This window comes from Melanostigma gelatinosum, assembly GCF_949748355.1.
Source record: "Melanostigma gelatinosum genome assembly, chromosome: 23".
Taxonomy (NCBI): Eukaryota; Metazoa; Chordata; class Actinopteri; order Perciformes; family Zoarcidae; genus Melanostigma; species Melanostigma gelatinosum.
The window spans coordinates 1,691,002-1,709,109 of NC_136656.1; the positions used below are offsets into that span (position 1 = coordinate 1,691,002).

General features: G+C 47.3%; 1 protein-coding gene across 1 annotated transcript in view; it reads right to left on the minus strand.

Moving 5' to 3' along the window:
* LOC306796752 (uncharacterized protein) overlaps window positions 1-9,661 on the minus strand; it is a gene marked incomplete at its 5' end in the record, with an annotated part of 10,202 nt that extends 541 nt beyond the window's left edge. Inside the window, 13 exons of the mRNA XM_079295823.1 lie at window positions 1-2,265; window positions 2,339-2,434; window positions 3,029-3,193; window positions 3,271-3,388; window positions 3,494-3,564; window positions 3,805-3,912; window positions 4,120-4,190; window positions 4,837-4,937; window positions 5,639-5,724; window positions 5,799-5,901; window positions 8,993-9,054; window positions 9,182-9,346; window positions 9,584-9,661. The exon at window positions 1-2,265 is cut by the window's left edge and continues 541 nt beyond it. Coding sequence (XP_079151949.1) covers window positions 82-2,265; window positions 2,339-2,434; window positions 3,029-3,193; window positions 3,271-3,388; window positions 3,494-3,564; window positions 3,805-3,912; window positions 4,120-4,190; window positions 4,837-4,937; window positions 5,639-5,724; window positions 5,799-5,901; window positions 8,993-9,054; window positions 9,182-9,346; window positions 9,584-9,661 — 3,408 coding nt within the window. The 3' untranslated portion in view covers window positions 1-81. The remainder of the gene's footprint in view (window positions 2,266-2,338; window positions 2,435-3,028; window positions 3,194-3,270; window positions 3,389-3,493; window positions 3,565-3,804; window positions 3,913-4,119; window positions 4,191-4,836; window positions 4,938-5,638; window positions 5,725-5,798; window positions 5,902-8,992; window positions 9,055-9,181; window positions 9,347-9,583) is intronic.
* Window positions 9,662-18,108: the final 8,447 nt, after the last annotated feature.

Genomic DNA, 18,108 nt, shown 5'->3' on the forward strand with positions numbered 1-18,108 from the left:
TGGAATGTGTCCTTTACCGCCACCACAGAAGGAAAGAGTTCCTTAGACTTCGTGTTGGAATGCAGCCTCAGATTCCTCCTGTTATCTCCAGCCCCGCCTGGTGGACTTGCCCGAGTCCCTGGAGTGAGAGGACTTGTCGGAGAACGTGCCGCTGTCGTTCCGCCGGTGGCCTTTAGGGGGAACCAGCGGGTCGTGGAGCGGCGAACGAGGAGGTGCCCTGATGCTCTGAGACCTCCTCAACGCGGAGGAGGAGGGAGGTTTGAGGAGGTCGGAGGACGTGGAGGAGACTCTCAGCGAGCCGGTTCGGGTGAAAGGCGAGATGGTGCCGGAAGGAGCGGCAGAGGAAGAGGAGGAGGAGGTCTTGAGGGAGGATTTAAGGGAGGAGATTGAGCCAGAGTGGGGCGAATGAGGAGGAGGAGGAGTGAGCGGGGTTAGGGTTCGTCTGAAAGAAGAAGAAGCAGTGCTTCGGGCGAAACCAGGAAGCGGCGATGACGAAGGGGTCCCGGCTTTGTGCGAAGGAGTAACAGGAGCACTGAAGCTTCCTCCTCCTCCACTTGCTTGAGAGAGCGACCGCAGCGTGGAGCGACACATCTTCTCCTCCGGCGGAGGTTTGGGTTTTGCCAACGGCTTTCGGATGGACGGCCTCCTTTGCACGTCCTGGTTCTGCTCTCGAGGACCCGAAACCTTCTGGTCTTTTGAGTTCTTGGGCTCCGGCGTCTGGTGGACGCCGGAGCGGAGTGACGACGGAGCGGTCAACGACTTCTCTCCTGGTCGGAGGGAGGTGCCGTTGAGGTTGTGGGCGGTCGGACCGGCGGTTGCAGCGGCGCTGGAGGAGCCCCGCTGGTGGCCGGGAGGCTTCTCGGGATGTTCGCCCGGAGTTGGAGCGCCTCTGCTGGTCCTGCAGATGGGCAGGACGCGCCTCATGCTCTGGTTCTCGGTGCTCGTGAGGGTGCGGAGAGGCCTGCTTCTGTTGGCGGCGGATGCGGCGGTGACGGGTTTCGTCCCAGCGGGTCGAGTTTTAGAGGTAGGGAGGTTCTTGGTGGACGATTTGGACGAATTTGCCGATTCGGCTTTTCCTTTAGTGGAAGAAGCTGCTTCTGTGCGACAGGAAGCAGTTTTGTTTCTGCTGCCGTCACCTGTTGGGACGATCTCCACATCTCTCTTCTCATTGGTGGAGCCCTCTGCTTCCCCTCTTTGATTGGCTGTTCCTTGAGCTTCCCTTGCGCTGACAGCGGCCGCCCCATTGGCCGCCGCTGGCTCTGCTGGGTGCCACATGGGCGAAGAGGCGGGATGCGACGGATCGTCGCGGCGGGGGACAGGCACCGGTTGGCTGCTGATGGGTTCAGGCACTGGCTTCTCATTGGCCGGCTGAGGTTCTGAAGGCGTGCGATTGGCTGGGGCAGAGGAAGCTTGCCGGCTGCCTCCCCGATGGTCCCGCTCACTTCGTGTGCCGTCGGCGTGCTCGAGCTCGCCGGCGGCCTCGCACACACCCGTCACGCACCACACGACCGCCTTTCCCTCTCCTCCCTCCTCTTCCTCTTCCTCTTCCTCTTTCGTGTCAGCATTCCCAACCTGGGAGTCATCCTGCACCTTCTTGGCCGGTCGGTCCTCTTCGTCTCTGCGACGATGCCGAGCGGCGTGAGGCCCTTCGCGGCGGCCGGCGACCTCGCCGAACACTTTCAGCTCAGGCACCAAAGTGCATTTCTGTACAACCAGCGACACGTTTCCACTAAAAACACGATCGGCTTTGTTCACTCTGACAAGTTCCGACTTCGAACCATATTTAGGGTCCGAAAGCGCCCCGACGCCGGCTCGATGTTGGCCGTTGTTGTTGTGGTCCGACTGCTGGTTGGGATCAGAGGTAGTTTTGAGCGTATTCGTCAGATCGATGCGGTTGTCGGCATCGTTGCCGAGGTAGGTGGCGGTTGTCTGGTTTCGTCGCGGTGCCATCCGGTCCGCTTCAGGCTGCTGGTTTTGGGGGAAGCTGCGCGTCGTGACCCTCGGACTTTGCGGTCTGCGTTCGGGAGAGGCCGATAGAAAAGCTGCCCCGGCCTCTCTGAGGTCGGGGGTCAACCCCAGGAGCGTGCTCAGCTCACGGTCAGCGGCGACAACCGACGGCGAGTTCCTGGAGCGCCGCGAGCGCCGCAGAGAGTTGTTGAAGCGAGGGCCGAACGTCGGGGACAGGAGCTCCACCAGCAGCCGGGCGTCGCCGCGAGGAGACACGTCCGCCTCGCTGCGGCACCGCAACCCGACCGCTCCGTCCACCTGAAGCAGAAACACACTCGTCACTCCTCGAGCCGTTCGTGTGTTCAGAGTTTCTGCGAGCGTGACCTCTTACCTCCTCGCTGCCGGCCCACGAGTGCCTCTTCTGCTCCTCCAGCTCCTGGAACCTCCGGCGACGGGCCGCCTCCTTGACCTCGCGCTCCACGTTCTCCTTCAGAGGAACACGTTAACTTTCCTCACTTGTGTCTGTGTTTGAGCAGCAGACGTCCACCGTGTATGAAACACGCTACAGACACATTTACTGTACTTGTACACAAAGTACTGTACTTGAGTATTCTCGTTTTATGCCACTTCTACTCCAAAACGTTTGCGTGACATTTTCACTTTAAGAGTTTATAAAATATGAAGTTTTGCCATAAAGTAGTCGATTGACAGAAAATGTATGTCAAGTGTTTGAGGTACTTGTACTTAACTTGAGTCTTTCCTTTTCGTGGTACTTTTTACTCCACCACATCTCAGAGAGTAATATTTACTTCACTACATTTATCCGACAGCTTTAGTACTTCACAAATCATGTACACAACATACGAGTTTATAGTTTCAGCTTCACACATTCAAAGATTTGCTGCTTTTCCTTCTAATGCTGTTCATGTGTTGATTACATACAGAGTATTTCTACTGTGTGGTATTAGTACTTTTACTGAACTAAAGTATCTGAATCCTCCACTACTGACGTATAGATACGACATCAACATACTTTGTCAGCTTCTTGTTGTTGTTGTTGTTGTTGTGTATCTGTGCGTACCTTGACGGCGGCGGTGAACCTGCAGCAGAAGCTGTTGAAGATGCTGAAGCAGTCGTCCAGCCTGAACGTCTCTCTGTCTTCACAGAAGAAGTCGATCAGCTCGCTGCCTTCATCCTTCAGATGCTGCCGAGCGTCGCGCAGCGAGCACAGAGACGAGGTGGCCGACTGAGCCCAACGAACACACGTGAACACACACACAGAGTAGTAGTACGCGTAAAGTACTCGGCATTTGTGCGTTCTACCTGCAGGAAGCCGTCCAGCTGCTGCAGCAGCTCCGTGTCTCTCTGGACGTCGTCCTCTACTGAGCGCGTGCGAGACGTCTGCCACTGAAGTTCAGCGTCCAGCGTCTCCAAAGAGATCCTACGAAAAACAAAAAGATCATTTACGTACTGAATCCTCATCCTCTGCAAGCGGTGGAAGAGACATGAAGCCGACGGGGCTGATGGGAAATGTAGTCCGTCTGACCTGGAGGCAGGCTGGATGTGATCCAGCTTCAGCGGGAACTCCAGCAGCTTGGTGTCTTTCTTCTGCGCTTCCTGAAGGAGAAGTACAACATGAGAGGACTTGAACCTGAACCCCATAACAGCTTTTACACATCAACCAGCCCTCACAGCGTCCCTATTGGTCCTCACAGAGACAAAGGATTCTCTTTCTACAGATGTAAATTAGCTTCAAGCTAACTCTGCCACAGATAAGACGACGTGCACTTTCCATGATCAACAAATAAATAAATACATTTAATTAAATAAAAGCACACACACACACACACTACTGACCAGAGCGACAAAGTGCAGCAGGTTCATGCCCGGTTTGTTGGCTTTGGTGTCGGCCAGAGACAGAAGGGACGACAGCTTGAAACCCACTGCGTTTCCTGCATAACCTCCCTGAACACACACACACACACTTAATATTTGTTCTTGGAAAGTGAGTCAAATGACCACAGAGACATAAACTGTAAAGAAACATGAAGTAACCAGGAAAGGATGCAAAACAACTACAAATGAGCACAAAGAGACAGAACTGTCATGTGACGTCTCTCTCCCTCATCTGTTTCCAGCTATGATCGTTCATTGATGCAGTTCTTCACTCACAGCGTTGAGGAGGTTTCCGGCCTGCAGCACCAGGTGGAGAACAGCATGAAGCTCCTCACAGCACATTAACTCTGCAGGACAAAGAAGTCGTTATTTGCATCAGTGCGCAAACAAACAAACAAAGAAACATTTTCTGCTTTACAGAGCATCACGTGGGAAAAAAGCATTAAAGAACAGAACAGCGAGGAAGAAACATCTCCAAACACATTAAAAAAAGATCTCATAATCCTGAAAGCACTGTTTGCACCCGAGTGTGTGAGTGTGTGTGTGTGTGTGTGTGTGACTAACTGTGTGTGTGTGTGTGTGTGTGAGACTAACTGTGTGTGTGTCACCGACAGCATACGGAGGGTTATTTATCTATTCATCAAGTTCACACACACTGCTAAAAATATACAAGGTGTTAGTTGGTATAATGAGTGAGTGTGTGTGTGTGAGAGTGTGTGTGTGTGTGTGAGAGTGTGTGTGTGTGAGAGAGTGCATGTGTGAGCGTGTGAGACTGTTTGATTAACTGCAGGTTTTATGACGCTGGAGAAACTGTGAAACTTAAAGAATGAATCTGGTTTTATTCCACATTTGTCTTATTCTTCGTTCTCATATTTCACGGAGAATAAAAGCCCAAAAAAAGCACTTTAAAGTGTAAATAAACGGAAGAAACCAGACGTGAAGCTCCAGAGGAGAAAGCATGGAACATCTCGGTTCCTTAAGTTAGAACGGTACCTTTGGTGGCTGAGCGGAGGACGTCAGTGTGTTGCTTTATGACCTCACACGCTCCGGGAAACTCCTCCTTCAGCAGCATGGACTCGATGCGGACGGAGTAACTGAAGAGAGACGGAAATAAACGAGTAATCCAACATCTCATCCAAGTGTAAGTCAGTTAGGACTCACGAGGAGGAGACGAGGAAGGAGCCAACAACACAACTTATTGCTGATGATTCGTTTCTCTCCGTTGGACGCTGCCGTTTGTCACTAATGTTTCTCCAAATAAAATAAAAACTCCCATCAGCCTCGCTGCTTCACGTCCCATCAGGCTTTGCACCATCTGCTGAGACCAGAAGCTCCGAGAGCTTCAAGCTCCGTTTGTTCTGGAAGAACTCCGTTTGAGAGTTTCATTCTGTATTTGGAGACGCGTCAGGTTTTCACAAAGAAATAACATCACGTCTCGGATGTCGATATCAGTGTGCGTTAAAAAATACAGTATTGGTCATGAAATAATGTAAAATACCCATATTATCTCTAACTTTATTTTAATTAAATAAAAGCCATGTAGAATGAACCCCACACACCATTAAAACTATTTAAAAAGAAATTATGTGAAAATCCTCCCCCCAAAACACAAAAAATGGATGAAATAAATGTAATGTGAAAGACCCCTCACCCCTTCACACGCCAAAAATATAAAAAAAGAATGAAAAAAATAACAGAAAAATACTGTAAAATAAAAATAAGACAAACAACAAGAGTTGCAGAATAAAATGTGTTGACAGATGAGACAGCTCTCTGTCGGAGCTCGTCCTCTCACCTGGGGAGCTGAACCAACAGGTACACGAAGGAATCGGCCAATGAGAGCTTAGAGACGTCTCCGCGGTACGACTTCAGCTTCTTCACCTTCAGGAGAGGAAACGCATGAAGAAGGAGAAGATACCAACACGGTGACGTTAACGTGTGTGTGTGCGTGTTACCTCCTCTTTCTCCGGCAGCATCTTCAGCAGCTCCCTCAGAGGCTCCGCCCCATACGACTCACTGTTGCCATGGTGAATATCGTCTACTATCGTCTGATTGGACCTGAAGGAGGAGGAGGGATCAGATGTTTCATTACCTGCTGGTTGAACAAAACAAAACATTTCAAGACATTTAGCTCTGGGACTTGTGATGGACTTTCATTTGATAGACGTACGGACTCATTTTAAGTCAAACTTGTTGTAAAGTGAATCGCTTTCCTGTAAATGTGTGATAATAAAACGAATGCATGATGGACTAGAAGTGCATGATGGGCTAGAAGTGCATCGCTCATATCTCAAAGACCTCAGAGTTTCTTTTAATCCTGGAGTAAAGGAAGCTAGAACTGCTTATTTTGCCAACCTAATCTCTTCTTCAAAGAGAAATCCCAAGATTCTGTTTGACACAATTAAAGGAATTGTTTCACCGTCTGTCTCCACATTACCATGCTATTCTGTTGACGATTGCAACAAATTCCTGATCTATTTTATTGATAAGGTAACAGGTATTAGGTCTGGCATTCGGCCTGGGATCTGTTCATCTACTTGTAGCTCCTCGCAATCTCCTGCTGTTATGGGCTCTTTCCAGCCTATCAGCCTTCAAGACCTGATGGACTTAATTAACAAAACAAAGCCATCATCTTGCCCTCTGGATATAATTCCATCCTCTCTATTTAAGAAGGTTCTGCTCACTATTGGCCCTGCAGTAACATCTATTGTCAACACGCATTGACTACTGCAACTCACTTTTCACATCACTCAGTGTATCTGCTCTCAACCGTCTGCAGGTCATCCAAAACGCTGCCGCCAGATTACTCACCAGGACAAACCGACGGTCTCACATCACCCCCGTACTCCGATCTCTCCACTGGCTCCCTGTAGCATCTCGGATACACTTCAACATTCTCACCATCACTTACAGAGCACTTCACGGTCAGGCTCCGGCTTATGTAGCTGATCTACTTCGCCCCTATTCACCCGCCCGCACTCTCAGGTCAAACGCTCGAGGTCTTCTGTCCCACGCACACGATGTAAGAGCCGTGGTGACCGAGCCTTTGAGGCAGTGGCCCCGTGGTGACCGAGCCTTTGAGGCAGTGGCCCCGTGGTGACCGAGCCTTTGAGGCAGTGGCCCCGTGGTGACCGAGCCTTTGAGGCAGTGGCCCCGTGGTGACCGAGCCTTTGAGGCAGTGGCCCCGTGGTGACCGAGCCTTTGAGGCAGTGGCCCCGAGGCTCTGGAATGCTCTGCCTGCAACTCTGCGCCTCGCAGATACTGTGGATACTTTTAAAAGCCAGCTAAAAACCCACCTGTTTAGGCTGGCGTTTGTGTAAAAGTAAACCCATGTCCTAGACCTGCTCTTAAAATATGTTTTACATTTTTATTTTATTTTATTTTCTCTGTGTAGATAATTCATTGACCCTAGGGTCACATTGTGTTTTTTATGCTTTTAAATGTCTGCTCTGTTAAGCACTTTGTGATACTACTGTCTGTGAGAAGCGCTATATAAATAAAATTCATTCATTCATTCATGTGAAGCATTGCACCAGCATGAGAACACTGAGGCTGATGTTACGTATCGTTGTTTTCACAGGTGGTTGATGAGATGCGTCGCTCATGCCTCCATGTCTGTGTGTGTCGATACGACATCAACACATTCAGGACACGATGTGACTCCCTCGTGTTGCCAAACCAAACACCGAACAATGAAATATGCCGGCACTGTTTGACAGTGTCGTATCAATCAGAGTTCCATGTTGTTGTGGCGGCCATGTTTCTTGTTTATTCATGAAGTCAAAAGTATTTTAATATCAGACGTTGCGACAAACGCTCAATTCCTCGTAGAGTTGTGATGTCATGGAGGACGAAATAAATAACAAGCTGTGTTGTTTGTGGTCGTTTTGCGTCTCTTTGTGGTCGTTTTGCGTCTCTTTGTGGTCGTTTTGTGTCTCTTTGTGGTCGTTTTGCGTCTCTTTGTGGTCGTTTTGCGTCTCTTTGTGGTCGTTTTGCGTCTCTTTGTGGTCGTTTTGCGTCTCTTTGTGGTCGTTTTGCGTCTCTTTGTGGTCGTTTTGCGTTTTGTATCTCTCCTGGCTGTATTGTCTTTTTGCTGATGTTTTTCTTCTCTTTGTATTCCTTTTTAAATATATATTTATATTATTATGACTACATTGAACATTATGATATATTAAATGTAATATCGGTCAGAGGGTCAGAGCATATGGGGGGGGGGTGCTTGTCATCCATAGACGTCCTCTAATGTGACTTAGAAAGTTGCATGTTAATGAACTTCTCCATCTGCATCGTTCCATAACATGCCGACATCACCACATGTGTTTACCCACAACACCCTGCGGTGAGGGCGAGGAGACACATCACACACACACACACACACACACACACACACACACACACACACACACACACACACACACACACACACACACACACACACACACACACACACACACACACACACACACACCTTCTCTGTCAGCTGTTACCGGGTCTAGAGGAGATATTCGGGTCTAGAGGAGATATTCGGTCTAGAGGAGATATTCGGGTCTAGAGGAGATATTCGGGTCTAGAGGAGATATTCTGGTCTAGAGGAGATATTCGGGTCTAGAGGAGATATTCTGGTCTAGAGGAGATATTCGGGTCTAGAGGAGATATTCGGGTCTAGAGGAGATATTCGGGTCTAGAGGAGATATTCGGGTCTAGAGGAGATATTCAGGTCTAGAGGAGATATTCGGGTCTAGAGGAGATATTCGGTCTAGAGGAGATATTCAGGTCTAGAGGAGATATTCGGGTCTAGAGGAGATATTCGGGTCTAGAGGAGTCTTCATGTGAACTCTCATCTATAACTGACATGTACTGTTGGAGCGGTGTCCAACTCATTTTTTAGTCACTATTTTCAGGTGAATATTTAACATAAAAACACATTTGTTTATAAAATAAAACAGATGAAAAAGGTTCCAAACCTGTAAGAGAGTATTTTGTGGTATTGGTACTTCTACTTAAGTAAAGGACCTTCTACTACAGTACTTGTACTTGTACACACAGTTTGTTTCCTTTCGGGGTGGATTTTATCATTGAGCTTCAGGTAACAAGGAGAAACCTCAGCACAGGTGTGTTTGTTTGTTTGTGGTCACAAAAGGAGATTTACCTCTTAAACTGTTTGAGGAAAATCCCGATGTTCATCCCTCGTTTAGAGTCGAGAATGGAGACCTGAGAGACAGAGAGAGAGACAGAGAGAGACAAAGAGAGACAAAGGTGAACAGGTGTCAGTTTGAGGTGAGAGTCCAGGTGGAAACGGTCCCCCCACACACACACACACACACACACACACACACACCTCCTCCTCTTTGGCCTCTCTGAAGGAGCTCCTGGTAGTCCCTCCCCTTGTGGGCGTGGCCTTTGATTGACGGTCGTTCTGACCAAACAGCTCCTCGATTGTCTGGACGTCGATCTGGTGCTGCTGCACACGGCCCTGAGTCCACAGGTTGGCCCGCCCCTTCACCTGCGACACACATACAGTACATATGTATAAATAAATAATATATATAAAATACAACGAGCTGTGACCTCACCTGATGCTCTGGTATCGTTTTCCAAAAGAAACTCCTGACCCTCCTCTTCTTCTTCAGGCCTCCTACAGGGTTTGCTAGCCCTGGAAGCAGGGGAGGAGGAGGAGGAGGAGGAGGAGGAGGAGGAGGAGGAGGAGGAGGAGGAGGAGGACCCAGTCTCATCCGGTTGCCTTCAATATCAGAAGATCCCGACGGTGGCTCGGCGAAGGCCACGCCCTCCGCCTGGAGGAGGAAACTCTGCCTCTCATTGGCCGGGGAGACGCTGCCCATCACGTGCATCCCCGCGTTCGATTGGACGGGAGCAAAGAGGGGGGGGGGGGTTTCTGGCAGGCAGGTAGGTCACCTCGGTGATGGGTGACCATGGCGACGATGGTGAAGTTGTGTCATCGCTTTAGGAACATCGGGAGGTCAAAGGTCAGAAGACGAGAGAGGAATTTAGAGAAAAACATTGTATTTAAAGGAACAGAACGACATTTTGGGAAATGCGCAGAGAGTCTGTATGTTAAATACAAAGATACAGCCAGCAGCCAGTTAGCTTAGCATAAAGACTGGAAACAGTGAAGTAAAGAGCAGAGCACATCTCTGGAGTAGATGTGTACCTAGTGGTGAAATATCAAAACATGAACATGAAAGCAGATCTTATGATCACATCAGAGGAAGAACTGTTCAGCTGAATGTAAGATGAGACTCCAGCTGGTCCGCCACCACCTTGTTTTATTCACAGCGACTCAACTGTCAAATGTCTTAAACAAATGAATAACTTAATGTTAAACACTGACCTGTGTCATGTATCACACACACACAGGTCAGTGTTTCTCCACCTGCAACCGGTCGTGTTTGTTTTCTGTCAACGATCAAACATCACTTTCTTCATCATCGTCCTCCTCACACACACTTCATTCTCACCTGCTCCTCCAACATGAAACCTGCTGCTCAAAGGTGTTTGAACAATCAACAACGAAGGCGTTTCTATCGTCCGGCTCCTGCAACACTCAACATCGTGTTACTCGTCGTGTTCCACGAACAAAAACCAGCAAATCCTCTCATCAGAGGAGCTACAACCAGAAAGTCTTGTTTTTAAATATCCACGTCGTTGTTTGGACGCTCGATCTACCGCCGTTAATCGTCATGAAGTCGCTTCTCCTGAACACGTCTCTTTGTCGTACTGATTCTAGTTGCTTTATGTCTCTTTTAATTGGATAATAGTCACAATAATAAGAACATGTACTGTACAGTTATGTTGCTTTGTTCACTCTGTTACAATGGCAGTTTGTTTACATGGCAGACGACAGAATCGGGGTCACAGTTTGTGTTTCATCTCTCTCTCTCTCGGGGCGGCCACTCACTCACATGACGGTGACATCATTGACATCGTCCAATCACGCGACTCGAAATGTAAAAATGGACTGACCCGGTTCACACGGAGGGTTCTGGTTGGTTGAGGAGGTCGTGGGGTTGTCAACTTTGGTACCATTAGTATTGTAGTACTATTAGCGTTACTATTGCTACCACTGGCATTATTAGCATTCCTGCCGCTAGTATTATTGCCATTAAAACTAGCTCTGGGCAACGATTACAATTTTTAGCCGCATGATTTTGTTCCGATTAATGGCATTGTTATGCGCAAAGTTCAACAATGAATTCAAAAGTAGTGTATCGCACACTTTCATTTCAAAATTATTCCGCTGCGATAGTAGGCCAATTCCCACTGCGATGGGGCGACGGATACGACGGGGCGACTGCTGCGACTGCTGCGACGGGGCGACTGCTGCGACGGGGCGACTGCTGCGACGGCTGCGACGGGGCGACTGCTGCGACGGGGCGACTGCTGCGACGGCTGCGACGGGGCGACTGCTGCGACGGGGCGACTGCTGCGACGGCTGCGACGGGGCGACTGCTGCGACGGGGCGACTGCTGCGACGGGGCGACTGCTGCGACGGGGCGACTGCTGCGACGGGCGACTGCTGCGACGGGGCGACTGCTGCGACGGCTGTGACGGGGCGACTGCTGCGACGGGGCGACTGCTGCGACGGGGCGACTGCTGCGACGGGGCGACTGCTGCGACGGGGCGACTGCTGCGACGGGGCGACTGCTGCGACGGGGCGACTGCTGCGACTGCTGCGACGGGGCGACTGCTGCGACGGGGCGACTGCTGCAACGGGGCAACTGCTGCGACGGGGCAACTGCTGCGACGGGGCGACTGCTGCGACGGGGCGACTGCTGCGACGGGGCGACTGCTGCGACGGGGCGACTGCTGCGACTGCTGCGACTGCTGCGACGGGGTGACTGCTGCGACGGGGCGACTGCTGCGACGGCTGCGACGGGGCGACTGCTGCGACTGCTGCGACGGCTGCGACGGGGCGACTGCTGCGACGGCTGCGACGGCTGCGACTGCTGCGACGGGGCGACGGCTGCGACTGCTGCGACGGGGCGACGGCTGCGACTGCTGCGGGGTCCTTTGGGGTGATTCCTCTAGGACCATTCCTCTGATAAACTGCTCATCAGAGCTCCTCATGTAAAGAGTGTCTATATTATGAAGGAGCAGTATTGTTAAATAAACTCGGAGCTGGTTGAACAGGATTGTTGTGGTTCATCTGCTCTCAGAATCAACTGAAGGAAGTAATTGTTCTAATTAGAAGTTTAAAGAGGAGCAGAGCAGGAAGAAGTATTCAGATAATCGACTGCAGCGACAGTTAAAATACTACACTTTGAACACTACAGTGGTAACACTGACACCACACTGTAAGAATACTATCACAGTACTAATACAACACTAGGAGAATATTCTGTTACAGTAAAAGTAATAATACATTAAAGTACTGATATCACTGTAACACTGTGCAGATGATTTACAGTAAAGTTCATTCACGTTTACTCTTCAATAAATGTTTGTTTCAGTCACTTCATCAAGTCACGTGTTCGTCATGTGTTCACTGATTCTGTTTGCAATTCACGGCGGTGACGCAACCTCGACTGGGAGCCACTGGTTGCGATAGCAACGGTCAATGGAACTGACCAGTGACAGTGTGAACATTCAAACACACACAAGGCACTGCAAACCTGTTTGAGAAATAATACACTGACAAATATTTACACTACAAATTCATTTGACCTCTTTCTTCTCTTGTGACACACACACACACACACACACACACACACACACACACACACACACACACACACACACACACACACACACACACACACACACACACACACACACACACACACACACACACACACACACACACACCTTTCACTGAACAAACAGCGTGACTTCAGGACCAACGATGACTCATCCCACCAGTTATTATATGAGAGATGATGAATGGAACACACAGCGGCTGCAGGTTATTAGAAGAGCTTGTAAAACTCCTAAACGCAAAATGTACTCAGAGTATTGTAGTTGAAGCAGTAAAGTGTCTCCTGAGACAGATATATTACTACATGTGACATTATGAGGTAGTTAATGCCGCTGTATCGGCGTGAGAGAGTTCCTGTTGTAGTTGGAGGTACTTTATATCCCGGTAGATAGTTTCAGTGACTTTCAATGAAACCAAGAGGATAAATGTCTCTTTAGTGGAGCTCATAACAAGTAATAAACATCTGGTTTATCTTTGTGTTGTATTTTAGAATGTACACAATCATTCACAAACCAACACATTGATGGTTTTGGTGCGTTTCCGTCATTCTAGATCAACATGTGAAAGCTGCACAGACGTCTTTTGCTTTCAAAGCTGACATTTTCTGCACTGTTGCAAATGAAGATCGGGCTCATTTATATGAGTATTGATCGTTCTAAAGTGCAAAAGTTAAAATGTTTTGAAGAAAAACAATCAGATGTAATCATTTCCAAAAAACACGTTTTTATCCAACTAAATATTCTGCTTCAATCCATATTTGTTGATGTTCAGCATTTTAAAAACATTTTCACTGCGGTCCAGCAGCACCATGACTTACATTTATATCACTGCAATAAATGACAACAAATATACATTATTTCCATTTGTTGGGTAACGACATCATAAAATATGACAACAGACATTTGAAGCTTATAGAAAAACCTCAATAGAAGCTTCAAATGTGAAAAAATGAAATATCAGCCCAGCTTTACAAAATGAAGAAGCCCAACTACAGCTCACAAAACTGCACCATGCGGAACTTTCCAGATGACTCAGCGGTCGTCAGGTGTGTCTCGGACACACAGGTGAGCCACGTACAACAGGAACAAAGAGCTGCTGGTGTCAGAGGGTCCAGGGAGAGGACGTGCACCATGTCCAGTCTCCCGTTTAAAAGCAACCTCGGACTAGAAAACTCCATCAGCAGCCGTCACTCATCTTAAAGCCTTCTTCCAGCTGTCGTTTCCTCTGAAGATTCAACAGTGAAAACTCTGGCATTTTAATATGAAACCAATAGGAAAGCTTGAAACCCAAGATGATGAGTCGGGACAGAATAAGTGATGGTTTTCTGAAGGAAAGAGGACAGACGAGACCCTCGCATCTAATCCAGCCTGAGAGAAATGTTTTGCCATTGATGTGATATTTGTGTCTTTTCTTTTTATTTAAAAGGAAAGTCCTCAAAGGATTCTAATTCCAAATCGGACTCTAAATAAAAATATCTGATTAATTCCTGATTTGTCAGCAGGAATGTGTTCTGAATGATTCAACTCTATTATGAACAATTATATCCAAAACATGTTTAATTCCCCTTGAACTCCCGGTTCCACATTTTATATTTCTTTCCATTATCTTAACGTGCAACTCATAACGAGATGACCGACTTTAATATGTGCTTTGTAAACGGAGATGGAGACATTTTTAAGGCTTTAATTGCAACTTTGCTTTTATGTCTTTCTGTGTCTCTTCAGACACGATAATAAACCAGTTTTTAGTTTTTCTTAAGATTAAAACAAACGAGTCCCTCGTGTTCAGTAGGAAAGTGTTCACCAGTGAGAAAGAAAACATATTATTATTAATATCATTCGAACATCTTTTAACACCCCCGGATAAACGAGACCATCAGGGAGGAAAACTGCTCCAGACAGCGACTCGTGAGTCACACCAGGCTTTGAATATTCTGCCCTCTCTTGTGATTCCAGGTTTACAGTCTGCCTGCTTGTTGCTCAGCAGTCTGACAGATTAGCGCCCACACGGTTTCTCCCGCAGTGACGTCTCGGTTTGAGGATTACAGCAGAATATATACGAGCTTCAGATATCCAGGAAGAAATCTGTGAAAACGTCACAAGAAAACCCTCCAGAAATGAAAGTATTCAGAGACAATATAAAAACAAAAAGATAAATTTGTCAAACTAGGCGACGATTTCCAAGGTCAAGAACTTTCACGATCAAAAGGTAAAAAAAACGTCCAAGCATGAATCCAGACCTCCACCGAGGAAACAAACTCTCCAGAAATTTACCAAAACAAACTCATTAACACAACCAATATTTGAGTTTTTAAAGATACAGACACTGGTATCTGAAATCCCTCTTATACCTCCTAGAACACGGGATCGGCTAGCGCCAAGTACACGAGTCTTTGCACCGATTCCTCACCCGATCCGTACATCCGCCCGATCGATACTTCGACTCTCAACAGAGACGAGAACTAAAGCGAGACGGCTTTCAAAGATAAACTTTTCAAATCTTTGGTTATTTCTGAGAAGATGATTGGATGGTTTCTTCCATAGTTATAGATTATTGGATGGTTTCTTGGATATGGATCGGTATGTTCTGTGTAGATTATTGTCATTGTGAGCATGTTAATGTTAGCACTCTGTTAGCACATCCTCACAGAGCTCGTGGCTGTAGACTCTTGTTTGTGGTATAAACATGTTCGCATTAGAAAAATGAAAATGTTTGAGCTGTGAATGAGACCAAAAAATTAAACTCTTACTAAACTTTGTGATCAATAAGACTTTAAAATTACCAAGAATCTATCCAATGACTATCCAAGAAACCATCCAGGAATCTATCCAATGACTATCCAAGAAACCAGCCAATGACTATCCAAGAAACATCCAATGACCATCCAAGAAACATCCAATGACTATCCAAGAAACCAGCCAATGACTATCCAAGAAACATCCAATGACCATCCAAGAAACATCCAAGAATCTGCCCAGAATTATCTGAGAAACCATCAAAGAATCTATCTCAGAAACCATTTTATAATCCATGAAGATTTTACGAATTACAATTACTATCCAACGAATAATTCAACAATCAACCCAGAAATAACCAATAAATATCCCAGAAACCATCAAAGAATCTACCCAGAAACTACCATTAAATATCAACCCAGCTATGAAAGGATCTACTCAGAAATTACCAAAACATGTGCATGAAACCTCTCAGAAACTACGCAGCCCTCCAAATCACAGACTCTGTTACCCTGGAAACCCAAATAAAACCCCCAAGAGGAGAAGACGGCCTCCGTTTTATTTACCAGACCAACAATAGTAAACACGTGTGTGTGTGTGTTGTGATGGTGATTCGGAGGTGAAGCGGGGACCCCCCACATTGATCTGCTTCTTTTTTTCAAACAACATTAGCATGAAAATCACATCAGTTTTGTCTCCGTTGTGCCAAAAAACAAGTGTAAAAAAAGGGTAAAAATCCCTCAATGATGTCTGACGGCTCCTTTGTGCCACACAGGAAGCGACTACACTGAGTTCACCGCTCCGTCTTTATGGTCCGGCTGAGCATCGCTCGTCTCTGGGGTTACCATGGCCACAGAAAAGTAAAAAAAACAAGAGAGGCGGTCCCGAACTAGAGTCCTGAATCGAAAATGTCACCAGGCCGAAGCTCCTTCATCGGAGCTCCAGGCGGGTCAGGGGGGGTCAAGGGGGGTCAAGGCGGGACCCGTTCAAACCCGCTGAGGGGGCAGCGAGGCCCGAGGGGAGAACCACACCCACACACACACACACACACACACACACACACGGAAGAGAATTTGTGCATTTTCCATGAGTTACAGCAGAAACAACATGGAGTCTGGTGGTGAGATGTTCAGAATAAAGACTCAATACGACAGCTTCACCTGTTGATCCCAGAGGCAGCGAGCTACTGTTCAAATCAGCAGCTACAACAGTTAGCGCCGGCTCAGTCGAGCGGATCACACAATGAATTATTAAACGTTAAATCCTCTTAAAATGTGAAAGAAACGAGTGCAATTCTGTTGAAACGATCACAAAAAAAGAGGCATAACTGCACTTCCTCTAAAGGGAACCAACCAGTAAAATGATTGACTTGTTAAAACAGAAGCATGTTCCGCGTTGGAGCGTCTCTCGATGCGTCCCTTTGAAAACAGGCAGAGACGTGGCTTATAAGGAGGAGGACACTTTGTGGACGAGAAAGGTTGCAGGTTCAAACCCTCAGCAGCTGATCTGCCCTTCTGAAGTGCTCTTGAGCAACACGCTCATCTTCGTGCAGGCGAGTTGCTGGTGTTGGTTGTTTGAATTGACTGTTGACACGTCAGGTGAGTTTCAAACACCCCGAGGCCTGAAAACTGATGTAGAAAGTCACCGGCTCCGGCTAAATAAATACGAATATATTCCAGTTTCCACATCACATGATGTGAGCTGAACTTCTTTCGGTGTTGGGAGCTTGTGACTGGCACCTAATAAGTTGAGTAATCAAGAAGATCATAAATAATGACTGAATATTAATATTTGGATATTTTAGAGTAAACAACAAAAACAGTTTAAATAAACTTAATCCTGAGCAGCAAATATGAACTGCAAGTCTCACTGAACTTAAACTATGAATATCATAAAATATCACACTGCAGGAAACAGTGTGAATATTGTAAGAAACCCTCAGGAGAGTAAATATTATAATATAAATATATTCTAGAAATATTACTGCCTGAAAGATAAAATGATCTGAAAGTGATGAACCAAAGATGCATTAAATAATCTATAGATATATATATATATATATATATATATATATATATGTGTATATATTACAGACGATTAAACACATTAAAGTCAGGTGTATGCGTCACATACACACAGCCGAATTATTCCACCGATTATAAAACACAATATGGAGCGCAGAGCAGCGGTCCAGAGGCCGTTTGTGGGCTCGCGCTGTTCGAACCTGTACACGTGAGCGTAGTCTGGTGGACGTGGAGCGTCACCGTGCTGTGCAGCGCGAGAGCGTGCAGCGCTAATTCCGATCAGCGCTAACGTGAAGCGACTCTCACCCTAAATCAACAGGGCTGAGGAACGAAAGAGTGCAAAAGAGTGCAACGTGTAGTTCACGTGTGAACTTACCGGGGTGAGCGGCTCCAGCGGTGCGGACTCTCGTGTACCGGAACCTCCGTTAACAAACGTCCAGTTTAACGAGAAAACTAAGATGTACTGAGTCCGCGTGACGCCGGTTGGGCATCCACAAGCAGCGCGCGCGCTACGCAGCCGAATGAAACACACTACTGACACCGCGCGTGCTTGAGGGAGGGAGAGAACCAAGGCGGTGTACGCATGCGTAAGGTGGAAGTGAAGGCTTTCTCTCTTTTTACGACTTCCAGATCTCACGCACACACACACACACACACACATTGTATGTAGTTCAATTGACATTAAAGCCTTGATGTGTGTGTGTGTGTGTGTGTGTGTATCTGTGTGTGTGTGTGGCCCAGATAAGCTCTACCAGCCCCACCCTTGGCAAAATAACAGTCACTCTTCCCTCCT